This window comes from Triplophysa rosa, linkage group LG12, assembly GCF_024868665.1.
Source record: "Triplophysa rosa linkage group LG12, Trosa_1v2, whole genome shotgun sequence".
NCBI lineage: Eukaryota > Metazoa > Chordata > Actinopteri > Cypriniformes > Nemacheilidae > Triplophysa > Triplophysa rosa.
The window spans coordinates 16,425,146-16,439,120 of NC_079901.1; the positions used below are offsets into that span (position 1 = coordinate 16,425,146).

The 13,975-nt window shown below is 38.3% G+C and overlaps 1 protein-coding gene across 2 annotated transcripts in view; it reads right to left on the reverse strand.

The window, feature by feature from the left end:
* Nucleotides 1-13,975, reverse strand: part of necab2 (N-terminal EF-hand calcium binding protein 2) — a 68,787-nt gene that overhangs the window by 33,398 nt on the left and 21,414 nt on the right. For both annotated transcript variants that reach the window (XM_057348565.1, XM_057348564.1), the window contains exons 3-5: nucleotides 12,036-12,144; nucleotides 4,355-4,380; nucleotides 3,153-3,250 (exon numbers count right to left, since the gene is read on the reverse strand). In XM_057348565.1, the coding sequence (XP_057204548.1) occupies nucleotides 3,153-3,250; nucleotides 4,355-4,380; nucleotides 12,036-12,144 (233 nt within the window). The remainder of the gene's footprint in view (nucleotides 1-3,152; nucleotides 3,251-4,354; nucleotides 4,381-12,035; nucleotides 12,145-13,975) is intronic.

Genomic DNA, 13,975 nt, shown 5'->3' on the forward strand with positions numbered 1-13,975 from the left:
CGCCAGAAGAAGGGAGAACCCTCTCCAGGAAGGAGCCGAAACTAACTCTGTGGGTTTTTCCCTCTTCGCTTAGAAAGCAGTGTGTGACCCGATCAACGCCGCCACGAGCACCGAACGGACCATCAGAACTACATGCCTGACCCTAACACTTACCCTAAACCTAATTATAACCTAAACCCTAAAACCAAGTCTTCACCCTCAAACAGCCCTTTAAAGGGGTCTTTCGAAGTGAGGACCGGCCAAAATGTCCTCACTTTACTCTCCTTGTCCTCACACTGCTGGTCCTCACAAATATAGATGTACAAGTACGCACACTTGTTTTAGTACCTTGAACAGGACTTGCCATAGAGTTCTACTGTTTTTCTACTGACCTAATGGTATTTTCAATACCCTTCTATCAACACCTGTAATTCTGTAAATACAAGCACACATACATAAACCCAGTTCAACACTGCAGTGAAATTTGCTATTGCTAAAATTTCTATTGCTAATTTAGTGTATAATTTTCTCTAGCATAAGTCTGTGTGACGTAATGCTATCTCTGTATATTAGGCTGTTAAAATTTACATTTCTAACTCTATTGGTATGGCTCGGCCACCAAATCAGACCTACGAAGACTACAACGGACAGTTCGTAGTGCTGAGAAAATTATTGGTGCTCCTCTGCCCACACTTCAGGACCTGTACGATTCCAGAGTGAAAAACAGGGCAAGAAAAATCATCATTGACTCCACACACCCAGCACACAAACTCTTTGATCTGCTGCCCTCTGGCCGGCGCTTTAGAGCACCAAACACCAGGACTTCCAGACACAGAAGCAGCTTCTTCCCCCAGGCAATCTCCCTCCTAAACAGATAACTGCTCCTTAAGAGCAATATTCCACTTCCACTACTCCTATAGTGTGCACTATAGTGCCTTATTATATCTACATCTTATGTATACATGCATATAACACTACCTCTACTTACTAAATTATCCATTTGCACAAGTGTACATACAATATGTTTATTCTACTATATACTACCCTGTACAATGTCTCTTATATGTTATTATCCCCCATTTTCTGTAAAATAGTCTTTATTTTATATATGCACAATTTAGAATCTTTTAGACTGTAAATCGTATTATATTGTATTGTCATTGTGTTGAATGTCTGTACTAGAAGCTTCCAACACCAAAGAAAATTCCTTGTGTGTGCAAGCACACTTGGCAATAAAGCTCTTCTGATTCTGATTCTGATTCTATTAGTTTGTAAGTATCGTTGTGTTCCTAACACTCTAATATGGATATTTTCTAGGTTAATTTAGAAAATAATTTTGGTTTTGTCAATATTTTACCCAACCACGGCTTGGAGCAACCCAATGATGTTTGTTTTTCTTATTGAAAAAGCACAGAATAAACCCGTGCAATGCCTATAAAACGTCCTCACTCTCATTTTTCATTTTTTCAATATTCTTGCTCTAATACATAGAAGTTCACAGTCTAATAATGCCTTTGAATGATACATTACACTCTGAGCTAAATTCAATGTCTGAAGATGCAGAATCACAAGCAGTACATTGCTGCGGTTGCAAGATAACAATATATATAGAGAGAAGAATCTCAGGGGTGGAGGGAGAAACGATGAATAGAAGAAACTGGAAAAAGAGATAGAAGCCAATTATACACTTACAAGTGTGTGATTTTAGAAAGAAAGCTCCTGTCTAGACATTAATGCAAATATAGTGGTGGTGGGAAATGAATCAGATGGGTCTATTTCCTTTCAGCAAGCTGCATTTAAATAGAAGTGTCTGTCGATAAGATGGTCTTGGATCCAAGAAGCTTCGCACACAAAACAAACACTGACCTGTAAACGGCCCTTACATTTTTTACGGGCAAACTCAGTTTTGGACCAGATATTTTACAACTACTGCCCAGCCAGGTATTCAAGAACGCTATAAGTAATAATAAGGACCTCAGTAACATCAATTACATTCTCCAGCAGGCCTGTGAAATACAAGCGGGAGGAAGGAAAACACTCACAGAATGACACAAGACAAACAGAAGGAATAAGGAAAGCTTTGGTCGGTTCTAGAAATCAGATTACTGTACATACTCATTTACAAACAGAAGGACAGTGACACAGAGTGGCTTAAATTTGTGATGGCTACAGCTCAATAATCTGCAGTGTTGTCTAACCGAGCACCAGCTTGCTAATGATGAAAACAACAAACACAATATGCATGCCAAGCTTTAAAATGAGAGGTTTTAGCTGGAGAGACATCTACGTATGTGCTTTCTCTCACAAACACAGCACGCACACACACACACACACGCACGCGCACGCACACACACACACACACACACACACACACACACACACACACACACACACACACACACACACACACATGTTGGGTTTTGTTGCATGGTTTATGGGGACATTCCATAGACGAAATGGTTTTTATACTGTACAAACTGTATATCATATTCCCTAATCCCTACCCCTAAACCTAACAATCACACAAAACTTTCTGCTCTTTTAGATTTTCAAAAAAGTTAATTCTGTATGATTTATAAGCTTGTTTCCTCATGGGGACCAAAAAATGTCCCCACAAGGACAAGGATTTGGATATTGCCATCTTTGTGGGGAAAACCCATACTATAGGGTTTACCCTTCCCACACACACACACGCAATACTGTCTAAAACTACATCTATTTCTGAGGAGGGATTTATGTAGGATACTTACAGATAATGGCTTTCTGTTTTTAGACTTCTAATAGCACAAACACATTGGGTGTAAGCTCCGATTTACTATTCACCAAGCTACTGCTACATGTAATTGTAATGTTTTGAAATTAATGCATCTGAATAGACCTGAATAGTTAGATGGTTATTTAAAGACAACTTTAAAAGATGCCCATAGAAAATAAAAGAAAAGAAACATTTCTTAATTATTTATTCAACAGCAACAAGATTGGTCATATCTCAGATATTTCCTGAGAAAAGATTCTCGGAATCTTATGTGTCTCAACGTTTTTCACGCGATTCTCCCAGGAACAAACAACCTGGACTATGCTTTTCATACTGAAAAGTCAATGCACTGAACAATAAAAGTTTCCTCTGTATGTTCAAACAGAAACACAGTTTAAATAAAGTTTGGTGCACTAACCTTTTTGGTGAAGTCCATGGCTTTGAGAATTGCCAGGTTGAGTGTCTCCAAAGAGGCCAGAACACCTTCATATTCCCCCATGTGGTTGGCAAAGTAGTCTGATTAACAGAGGGCAGAGGTGAAAGAAGACCGTATTAAACATCTCCCACAAACTTACAAACAATGAGACACAGAAGGCACAATCTGGGGCAGGTTGCATAAACTGCTTAGACTAGTGTTAGAAGACTAAGGGGTGGTTTCCCGCACAGGGATTAGTTTAAACCAGGACTAGGCCTTTGTTAAATTTGTATGTGTAAGTCGTTTTAAAAGAACATACCTTATAAAAACATTACTGGTGTGCATCTCGAGACAAAATAAATGCACTACAATATTTTAAGATATGTCAGTGTGAGTTGTTTTCAATCAAGACACCTATAACATTTGAGTTAGTCTGAGACTAGTCTTAAACCCTGTCCAGGAAACTGCCCCTAGAAGTTCAAGACTGGTCATAATTTATTTAAATCAGTTACATAAAAAGGTAGATTGGGCTAATTGAATTATGAAAAGTAAGACTGATGAGTCCTAAATAATTGCTAGTCAGTGAGACTAATTGTTAAGTCTTAACTTAGCGGCTAAGTTTATGCAACTGGGCTCAGACTTGGTATGAATTTTAAAACTTTAACACACTTTGGCTTATTCTCCACAGACCAGGGCTAATATAATCCAAAACAGCACAGAAAAGATTAACAGAAATGAGCTGGGGTTAAGCTAAATACAATAAATCAATGTAGTACATTCACATTATTCGCCCTGTAGGATTAAGATGTAGCCATGGCAATATAACTAGCAGTCAACTGATATGCTTTTCTTTAATAGCTGAAGGTAGGCTACAGATACAGTATCTAGCAGTGTAGCTGATGGACAATATAATGTCGATACCAACAGTACAACAGAATTAATGACGTACTGAGATTAAATAGCAGATTTAAAAAAAATTGCACATTTTTGTTTGATTGTACACTTAGAAGAACAGCCTGAGTAATTGACCAATTTTGTAAATGACAAAAGATGGAATAACCAGCGATCATTCAGATACACTGACTGATAATGTCGAAATAAATATCCAAATATTAGCCTGATCAATATGGTTGATCACTAAATATAAAAAAATGTCCATGTCAAAGACATTTCCATTCTAACACACATTCAGTTGTGATACTCACCGCACAGTTCCTTGGTATCAACATTACTAACACATCACAGGAAATGGGCAGCGAGAGACAGAACAAAAGAGGCAGAAAAAGAAAGCGGTAAGAAACCGGGGGAAAATCCCAGCATGCACAAATCACACATCACTGCTGCCGCACAGCATCAATGGGCATGTAGAAGTTCACAAAAACTAAACCAACTACAACTACTTTTATTCACGTTGATCCTCAACATAAAACAGAATAATGCATCTCTGAAATCTGAGGGACACAAGAAACTCAAAGTTACAGTTAACTGCTTGATCAAAAAGTAAGGCCACATAACACTGATCTGAGTTTATGAATGGAAAGACTGAATGAAGAGAGGACTCTGATGGACTGAAGTGTAAAATAAATCAGATGACTTATGAAGGGCAGGTGTTTTTCACTATTTATAGGTGAAATGTGGAGTTTTAGCGGCATCTAGCTGTAAGGTTGTGAACTGCAACCAATGGCTACCTCCACCTCTCACCCCTCCCTTTCGAAGCAATATGGCGGCCGACACAGGACTACAATGATGTCATGTTTTCGCTTCTTTGCCGAAGGATATAATGTATTTACGAAACGCTCTCTGTAGAGCAGTTTGTCCGTATGCTACTGTAGAAACAACATGGTGAATACCATGCAAGGTAACCCACGGTGTATGTAGTAGGGTTGGGTACCGGACTCGGTACTTTTAAGGGCACCGACCGAATTACGTCGGTACTACCGAGTATCGATTCACATTAAATCAATCGCTGCCAAATTTCGGTACTTGAGAACGCATCGGGTACTGCGCGTGAGCAGGTACGAGAGAGAGAGAGAGAGAGAGAGAGAGAGAGAGAGAGAGAGAACATTTTACTTCACGCAAAGCGAAACTAAAACCTCTAATAAAGCAGGCTGTCCTTACCAACGTACAAAATGAAAATAAACACTCGACTCTACATATGGTTATCATATTTATATTATTTATTTCTCTTGTTCTTGTTTAGAAAATTAAGCATACAATCGCGTTATGGAAAAGCGCGCTCAGACGCAGCCGGCACGCACACACATAACACTGCGCTGAACATTTAGGTTTGTTAAGGCGCTTTAAGTTTGTTAAGGTGCTTTGTGTTTTCTGTCCACCAATGAATAAAATCATCTCATGAAGTCCCGAAACAAAGTTATTAGTGACAGATTAGAGCAGTCGATGGAAAGAGGTGAGTGGGGCCGTCAAGGTGCAGTTTAAAGCTGTGAACAGCGCCGCAGGAGACTGATGCACATTTACATTATGTATTATTGTATGATCAACATTATATATTTATATGTAATTCTTTCAGTATCTCTGTTAAAAATGTATATTACAAATCAATCTGTTATTTTCAGTAATGATGCTGTTAAAAATATTTTTGTAGACTTCAAGTTTTGTTTTTCTATATTATCTAATGGTCTGTTAATGGTGGAGGCATCATGGTTTAGGTAAATTAACACAAAAAAAAAAAAAAAAAATATGTGTGAGAAGGAAATAGAATAAGCTGGTTGTAATAATAATGCTGTAGTTATTTCTATAGTCTTTGTGTAAAATTTCAACAAAATGTTTGAATTGAGAGGTTTGGACTTTTTTTCTCTGAAATAAATAAAGTACCGAAAAAAGGTACCGTTTGGTACCGGCACCGAATTCCATGTACCGTTTTGGTACCGGTACTGGCTAAAAAGTGAACGGTACACCCAACCCTAGTATGTAGATAAAAATAGCTCATTCTAAGTTAATAAAAACATAGCGCTTCATTATGTAAGCCCTTTATACACCTCTGAAGACATCGTTATGCATTTCTGTCAATAGATTCTCCAAAAAATTACACACTGGACCTTTAAAACATAAATAAACTAAATATTTCAGCTCAGGATTTCCGACTTTTACAGAATTGTATGCCTATGTGTGTACATTTACTTAATTGAAATGAATTAATACCACATAATTCTTAAACATTTTGTCACAAGTTAAATTTGTGAAAGACGTTTGCTTAATCTGTTTGCATAGGGACACATGAATGTTTTCCGCTGGCTTAAATTGACAGGGGATTTTCACAAAGAGTAAATGTTAAAATAAAGTATTATTTTGTGGTTTTGAGTAAGATAACAAAAGACAGACGTGATAGTGTCTAAGTGTTAAGAGTAAAAGATACAGGACTACTGTATGTTGCTTCAATCAATGAACAATTCCTGATGTTAGCGCCTGGATATAACAGAGAATATAGGAGGGTGAGCAAAAGGACAGGTAAGTGGAACAAGAGCTTTAAATTGTTACCAGGATTCAGTATAAACATCTCTTGCACATTTCACCTTTAAATCTTTACAATTCTTCCCCATGTGTTCAAATACAGGTGCCCTCGGCAAAAGGAAGCATAAATAACATCATGAAAAATATATACATGACATTTACAGGTGCAGGGCATCACAAACAAACCATTCAGTGGCATTGAGTCGTGTATGTCTCATAGAGACAATATACCCCTCACCTCACAGGACATAGTGTTTAATACTATGTGAATGTCATGAGTCTCTCTTTGTTAATGGTCAATCCTCTTCACACTCATTAGCAGTCTGCTAGATAAGCTTTATAATTGTTTTAATATCCTGTCCAAGTATGATAATGGTAGTACTTAAGTAAAAAATAAATTGAGTCAAAAACCGAAAGGATGCACGTTTCATTGAAACCCAAAACACAAGTTTTAAAACAAACAAAAAAAATTCTCCATTTGATCTTCATCCTCTTCAGTCTCCCCTTCACCCCAGTGTCTTTTCCACCCCTCCCCCTTCACATCACGCAGTTCTCGTCTCCATCCTCCTCTCTGCACCAGTTCTTATGGACTCTGGTGGTTCATTATTTTGAGAGAATCCTGCGTTGGATCAGCAGCATGTCCTAGAAGCACGGACTTCTCCTTTTTACATCATTCATTCTGAAATGTGATTAAAGACAATGCCCACATCGGAGCTGCTCTGCCTCCAGAGACCAGCTGTCTCTCTCACACACACTAACACTGAGACAGTGTGAGAGAGAAAGAGTCAGAGAGAAAATCTGCCAGCAGACAGCTGTACATGAGGCAGATGTAGCCTACAGTAAAGCCTACAGTACACTTACGTTTTCTTTACTAATGTAACACATTTGGTCTTACACACAGAACCTTCCATGAGGCATTATGATTCGCCCTATATAGTCATAAAATGGTGGTAAAGACAAAAAAATGGAATAGAACTTGAATGAATTAAATGTAAGCCAAGAAATTATATTACTCAAAAACAATCACATAAAACTAATGACACATGGTCATCCGGGTACTATTAGTCATCTGGACCGATACAGTTTAATATTACTCATACATTAAATATAAAAATATGCCTATTCATAACATATACGATTATATTGACAAACGATTAAACCAAATTAGATGTTTGTCTCGTTTGAACTTTATCTCTTGCCTTTAAACTATTAGGAAATGAGTAGCTATTCCTTTCGGAAGGTCTACATTTGTAACAGGGCTAAAAATGTGAGGAACGCGGGAGTGTCAAGTTATACCTCAAAATGTTAAAAGAGACATCAGATGTTTAAGTGCTATAATTGGGTCCCCGGTGCATCTAGAAACCGAGAAAACGTGAAAAATAAGAACTGAGTAAGTTTGTTTTGGTGTGCCTTTCCCTGCAAGCATGTGAGAAATCGAGCTGTTCAGATTTCGATCCGATTGTGATGTCCAGAGCGGATTTTATTATAATGTTACCGCCTCTTAATCTACACAGTTCCACCCACCGCGCTCCACCATTGTTGTTTTCACAAGCGACAGCGGTGTACGTGACGCCATGGCTAAAGTTCGTGGACAACTTCCAATGTAGTTGCTGCACAGAGTCCAAACCTAGGAAGAGACAGGAGTGGATTTATTTTATTTTTAGTGGAAATCCCTCAGAAACCATAAGTAAAAACCTGCTTGTTTGCGCGAATCACTTCAAGCCGGAGTGCTTTATCAACCTGGGACAGTACAAGCAGGATTAGCTTCAAAGTTGTTCCTCAAGAGGGATCGAGACCAACTGAACGAGACAAAGCTACCGATGTAAGTAATATTTATCAACAGTCTGAATTGACGTACATGTACCATATACAGTATACAGTATAGGAGGATAACGTTAACATACGATAGCGAAGTCAGTCACGGGCTAAATAGAACATTCAAAGCCAGTGTTAAACTTACTGTATATACTGTAAGTGCAGATGGACACTTGGAGTTTAGCTCTATGTATGTTAACACATTATGTGCGTTAATATGTTTAGCTGCGGCAAGCTGTTTGTTTTGCTACTGAACAGGGGAGAACACTGGGGTTAGTTTCGTTTTAAACGTCTCAAATCATTCGTGCTTAGGCTGAAAAATCTGTCACAGCAAACTAGCTCTCATGTTGTGTGTGAAACGTTATAACTTGTCAATGACAAGCGCTAAAATCCATGTAATTCCGCTGAGATCTGCAGTGGATTCCGTGGATTTTAGGTAAGATTTTACGTTGTGGTATACACACACAACGTAAGCGCATTAGGATTTTTTGTCTCCGGACGAATGATTTGAGACGTTTAAGACGAAACTAACTAAATATCATTTAGCTAAACCATTGCCATGGTAGTTATTACACGTGTGTTGTGTTGACACAACGGACAGAAGGGGGTGGGGTGCGCTGTAACTCATTATCATTTAAAGAGACATGCACCAAAACGGGTTGCTGTGAGCATAGCTGTTTTTGACAAGGCGAGAAGGGTTTTGTTTATACAGCCATTGAGTGTTTTTAAGCAAAATATGTTCCAGACATTTCATGAAGACCCTAATAAATCATACCAACTTGTTGAAAGTGCTCGTCTGAGGAGACCTTTAAGACTTTCCACCTCTTATGCATGAAATAGCCTCTAAATGCTATGCACATTTCATACATAATTAAAATGTCATTTTCTGCATATATGGTTTAAAAATGTCCCCGACTAGAATCCCCCAGTGAATTTCAGCCACTTCCAGAAATGGGTTACAAATGAGCTAATAAAATATTTCAAATCAATATTTCATGTCCAATACTTTACTCATGTGATAAGTAGCCGTGTTATAAGTGAGATAATGTACAGCCAGACTGTTGTTATCGCAAAACAAAACCCTTCAGAGTGATACATGATCCTGATCACCATGTTGAGGTTTATTCTGTGATAACAACTGGCTGATTGTGCACATTATAACTTAAAGGGATAGTTCACCCAAAAAAATTCTGTCATGTTTACAAACATAAAAACTAAAAGGATGAAATAAAAAAAAGACATGAGTCAATATGAGCACTGCTTACAGACACAATAAAACACAATTCTGCCCCACAAGAAGCAAACATAATGATTTTCTAAATGGTCCATTCCAATTCGTTCTTTTTTCATCTTTTTTGCGCATTACCCACGAATGAAATCTGCCCCCCCACCACCAGATCTAACGATCCTGGTGCCCTAGGCAAGATAAGAAATGACCCACCCCTCAAAAGCATTTAGCATTATCACAATGACTGCAAGTCATCACTTTATTGATTTTTATTAGACATTCTGAGGCAAATTCACTAAACACTTCTGTCACATTAGTGCACCGTATTTCACCATCTTACTGGATCGTTTTATTCACTAACCACCTGCAATTTAATTAATGGTCCAGTGTGTAGTTTTTTGGAGGAACTATTGACATAAATTCTATATGATATGCATAACTATGTCTTCAGAGGTGTATAAAGATCTTACATAATGAAGCATTATGTTTTTATTACCTTAGAATGAGCTATTTCTATCTACATACACCACAGGTCCCCTTACATGGAATTCACCATGTTGTTTCTACAGTAGCCCTAAACGGACAAACTGTTTTATAGAGCGTGTTTTGTAAATACGTTATCTCCTTCGGTAAAGAAGTGAAAACGCGATGACAACTTCGTTCTGTGCAGCCATCGTAGTACTTCAAAAGGGACGGGTGGAGTGAGCCGTTGGTTGCGATTCGCAAACTCTCCACTAGATGCCGCTAAAATCTCCTCATTGCTCCTTTAAGGCATGATTTCAAAATATGCTAAAATAGTGCTGCAAGCTAATGATGGGTACCGAAACCCGGTATTAAAAGATCCCCGGGGATAAATTATGAAAGACCGGAGCATCGATAAGCTCCGCCTGGTTCTGCTTTCGGTACTGGAGAAACACGCGGCACGTGCAGACTACTCCGCTTTGCGCGTCTACCCAAACATGGCGTCTCTCAAACCAAACAGATGAGCTGGTTAAATTTCACGAGCGCGCGCAGCCTGTGTTTGAATGCTTTTGAAACTCGTGTCCGTCTCCGTTTCGCGTTACCAAAACAGTGCGTCCACAAAACAAAACGGATGAGCTGTTTTTACATCACAAACACGCACAGCCTGTCTCTCTCAAGCAGAGTAACGCTCGCGCCTGGAGTCGTGGCTTCGCACTGCAAGTCATGCGCGTGTCTTCCAAAACAGATGAGACATGCGCGCAACCTGTATCTATTCGCGTGTGTCTAATTTCAATTGGATTTAATGATGTGATGTGACAACACATTTTCTACTCGTTTATATAATAATAAATAAATCAGCCCAAATAATATGCCTATTTGATATTGCGAGCTTAATAATTCGTCGCTTTACTTACATACACAGGACAAACATAAAAATCTGTCCATTAAAATACACATTTAAATATTTCAAAAAAATGTTTTGTTGTGGGCAGCTATAATGAACCAACCCATTTATTTTTATACTGCTGGTCCGCACTGAATACAATTTATTTTACATTGCAGAAAATAAAGCAGAGTAATTCTATTCATAAATTCTTTATTTTTGAAAAAAAAAATCCAAAAGCACCGATAAGAAAACCGTTAAAGTCCCGGACCGATAAGCAGTATCGATAAGAGGAGTAATACCGTTAAAATCTTAACGTTACCCATCCCTAGCTGCAACATGTTTAAATCCCCGACAGTACAAACAGTACACATCTTTTCTATGTAAATGAGGCTTATTATAGATTCCACTTTATTCACAATCGACAGCACCGTCACATTATTACTGCCTGTGGAAAAAGGCCGATTTTATTTGAAGCTAATTCTGAGTACTATTTCTACTGATCTTGGCAGCGGTAAATCATCAGATGATGATCAAATGATGGAGAACAGCGCTATAACCGGGCACATATCCAGACACTCAGTGTAATTGAGCACACTCTGGGCGTTTCAAAGAGCCGATACAGGCGTCTACACTGCAGTGATGAAGTGATGCTGTAAAATGTGCCAGATTGTGGCAGCCTGCTGCATCTTCCACAGCCTTGCACTCAAAACGGGCCGGCAACATGGGAATTTCAGTGGGGATGCAATTAATTCAGCTTAAACTGCTTAACGTACAGACTGTAATCAAACTTCATGAAAAGTTCAAACTTATAACTGCCTGGTAAGCGCTGGTATTTCCTCCAGGAGAATAAATGTCCCTTTTGTTGTTGCTGTGTATACTGTAAACAGTATTTGCTGCAAAGCACATCTGAAACGGTCTGATAACCAAACTGTGAGTCAAAGGTTTAAAACGACACCATGTTGCTTTTAAACCAGGTCTGAAGTCTGGTCAATGGACGTGTATCCAGCGCTGTGTCTGTAATCACCTGGTGTTATCGGAGTCAATGGTGTGAAACAGTTTCTCCAGCTCCTCTTCATTTAGAGTCCCATCGGAGAAGAACGCCTGGAACTCGTCGAGTGAAAGCTTCCCGTCGTCTGCAGGAGGAAACAGATAAGATTTTAACGGCACAGGCAACGTAGGTATTGATGCAACTACATTTTAATAGACAGAACAAACACACTGTCAATACTAACAGCAATACCGGTGCTTTACTAGTGAATCAGTATTTTTGATGCCATATCAAAATTCAAATACAAGTTTCATAAACACTGACGATTTGTAAATGTGTGCTGACTGGATATTTAGTGGGAAGAGTAGTTTAAAAGCAATTTTCAGTAAATAAAAGAGATACAAGTAGAGGGGTATTGCATCGTCTTCCTTCTCCGCGGGGAGGGGTCGAGAGAAGGTGGGAGCCTCGATGCAGGAGTCTCAGATGTACTCAGAGCTGTCAGAAATGAAATATTCATCACCCTGGATTTGCCCTTGAAAGTAGTCTTGTGTTTATTGGACAAAGCGAGGCAGATACAGTATACAATAAGAAAGTAAGTGCAGCCAATCACTGGATCCAAAGAAACGACTGCATTAGTTTCTAAAACCAAAAAGCTTTTAAAGGAAACAAGAACCGCTTGTCAATGCAGTTTGACATCCAGTGCACCTCCAACACATACTGTACACACAAGCATACAGCAAACCACTCTGCAATAAACACTATGCCAAAAGCACCATATATTCACACCCTTGTGTTATTGCAGCGATTCTGCTTTCTGTGCCTCCATAATGCGCTCATCATTTCTCTGTCGCAATCATACGCTCCAGAGAGACACACAATAGCACCTAAACCAGCCTAGTTGCTGCTGAGAGGGTAAATGGGAAAGACATTTCCACAAATCAAAAGCAGATATTCGTCCCAGCTTCAATATGGAGCGAGTCTATGCGTCTCTGTCTTTTCACATCTCTGCAGTAGGCTGGGGAGTGCGGGGAACCCAGCCCTTAATTAGGCACTGACCCACTTTTCTACTCGCCTCCTCAAGAAGGAGTGCTTGCTCAGGAATCACACGCTTACTTCAACAGTTTCTCATGCACTTTCATAATTTTGTTCTGGTGTGATGTATGTGTAATAGGAACCAAGTAAGAAATGTTTAAATGCGCACTCAGTAATTGTGAATCCCAATGTAATTTTTTTTAAAAATAAAGCCTATTTATGTCTGACTGTGAATAGTGTATTTCTACATATACTGTATAGGGCTAATAGACCAATAAACAATAACCGTGATATTAAAAATAACGATTAATGATCGTTTTAATTTTACAATAGCCTATTAATATTGTATATTTTACAATATTCATAGCATATTGTAAATCATTTCGCAGACATTTAAAGTTGAATTGAAACTGTTGAATTGGATTCCGATTCCAATTCCTGGTTTGGAAATCGAAATAATCAATTCCAGGAATCAATTCCTAGCTGCTGTTTTCGATTCCTGCTCAATTCCCTGTTTTACTACAGATTCTTATTTGTTTTTCAAAAATGTAGACATTTTTATTTCAATACAATTTTCTTAGCTGTCACTTTTTACATTTATTAATTGTTTATTGTTTCTATTACAAAAACCTTAACCAAATATGTTGATCTTGTCCTGCAATTCCAATGTATCATTAATAAAATCATCAATAATCTAATTTACAAGCTGTTTTCAAAAATAAAGCACAGGTCAAATGACTATTTTTAAAGTTATTCAGCAATCAGCAGTGTACACCAAAATACTTGAGGAATATAGATAGACAGATCGATAATCAGTAAATTGTATTAAAAATATGTAAGAATACTGTGCATATAAATATTACTGTTAAATGCAAGTAGTGCAGACAGGTGTTGAAAAAGTTCGGTCCAGCTTTAAACAGACGTCCAAGTAAATATGTTGTGAG